The 1,708-nt window shown below is 46.8% G+C and overlaps 1 protein-coding gene across 1 annotated transcript in view; it reads left to right on the top strand.

Annotated features, from left to right (window-relative positions):
- Positions 1–1,708, top strand: part of LOC104166851 (histone deacetylase 8-like) — a gene marked incomplete at its 5' end in the record, with an annotated part of 21,140 nt that overhangs the window by 9,676 nt on the left and 9,756 nt on the right. Inside the window, one exon of the mRNA XM_009706941.1 lies at positions 1,595–1,700. Coding sequence (XP_009705243.1) covers positions 1,595–1,700 — 106 coding nt within the window. The remainder of the gene's footprint in view (positions 1–1,594; positions 1,701–1,708) is intronic.

Genomic DNA, 1,708 nt, shown 5'->3' with positions numbered 1-1,708 from the left:
TCAGCAGGAGCTTTCCAAAGCGATCTCTGGATGAGAATGGAAAATGTTTAGTTTAGGAGCTCCTTTTACTTAAGAAAATTTTGAAAATAATCTGCTTGAAAAATATACATTGGTCCTTGGGCTGACCATGGAGAAGCTTGGAAGAGGGCTAGCCTGCTAATTAGCTAAGCATGTGCTCCCATGCTGCATGATACAGCTAGGTAGGGCTGCCATTCAGGCTGGCCCTGGGTCCATCTCTGATCTGAATAGTCATGGTAATTTTTTAATGAGCTAGGAGCAGCTGCAATGTACTGCTGCTTCCTGCTGCCCCATGTTGGTTTGGGGGACAGATGGGATCTCATACTTATGGCATTGAAAGCATAGATCAAAACCCTGACTTGCTAAAAAGGAAAGATTTTTTTCCATTTTTTAAATCAGCTAACTCAGTCTGCAGTGACCGAGCATTGCACATATGAGCCGGTGCAGCTCTGCTTTTTACTCCCTTTTCAGTGGAATATTGTGTTGGTCCACAAAAAAGTCTGTCAGGCAGTAGGGCAGGCAGCAGGCAGCACATTGCCTGCCCTGACCCAGCTGCCTTGCCCATTCTGTGTGAGTAGCTGATGTACTTACAAAGTAGGCAGCCCCTTAACACTGTGGTTCACAGGCTGGTAAACCCAGTGTGGTTTCAGGTTTGCTTTCAAATGCTGGACAGGAACTTGCAGCATTTGGGAGCCATTTCATTTTCCTTGTCAGTACTGGCATGTTGAGGTCTGCTTGGAGAAGCCCTCGTTGACCCTGCAGTGCAGAGATGTCGGTCTTGGGTTGGCAGATCTGCCACCTCCAATCTCAGCCTTAAAGAAAACCCCAGCCTTGTGCATCATTAATCACTTGGGAGACTATAATGCTGTGAATTTCCCTATCTGGTACAATAGCTTTAAGTCTGGACTAGCTCTCCATGGAGTGAAACTCTCCAGGGGTAGCAAGAGGACCAATTGCAACTTCACTGCTGAATTTTTAACCCTGGTGTGTCTGCTTCTTTGCTCAACGCTGCATGCTTGTGAAATAAAACTGCTGACGTTATCATGTAGAGCCCCCATGCTGCAGATTTTGTTATTCAGGCTCGGCTGCACGCTGTTGGAGCGCTCAGCCAGGAAAGACACATTATTAGCCTTGAAGCACACTGATTTTTCTCCTTCCAGGTGTTTCACAGTCCGTGTCAATGCAGCACTCTGTAAGGTGGTGTGGGGAGCCGAAAGTAAGAATATCTGATAGGCAGCACTTGAATTTTGTTCATAAAAAAATCAGGTTTGCAGGTAACTGAGTGTAGAATAAGTGTCAACAGCTTTCCCAGATAAAGCTTTGGGATAGACATTTGACTGCTTTTTGCTGCACCACTGAGCTCTGCTTCCCATGCCCTTGAATAGCTAATGATTGCAAAGTTCAGGTGGGCACAGGCACTGCAGGAACATCTCTTTGATGTAGTTAAGCTACATGTGCCCCTCAGAGAGAGAAAAAGGTTTTGCCTTTTTACAAACAGGTACGCATGGAGAGCCCTCCCTCCAGCCTCAGCCAGCCGGAGACCTCTCTGCTGACTCTCCCCTCCTCTTCCCTGCAGTTCTTCACAGAGTACGGTCCTGATTACGTGCTGGAGATCACACCGAGCTGCAGACCAGACCGCAATGAGCCACAGAGAATTCAAGAAATTCTGAACTCTATCAAAGGTGAGTTG

This window comes from Cariama cristata, unplaced genomic scaffold (genome assembly GCF_000690535.1).
Source record: "Cariama cristata isolate BGI_N322 unplaced genomic scaffold, ASM69053v1 scaffold5349, whole genome shotgun sequence".
Taxonomy (NCBI): Eukaryota; Metazoa; Chordata; class Aves; order Cariamiformes; family Cariamidae; genus Cariama; species Cariama cristata.
Note: the sequence above shows the minus strand (reverse complement) of the source record. Positions and strands in the feature narration are given on the sequence as shown.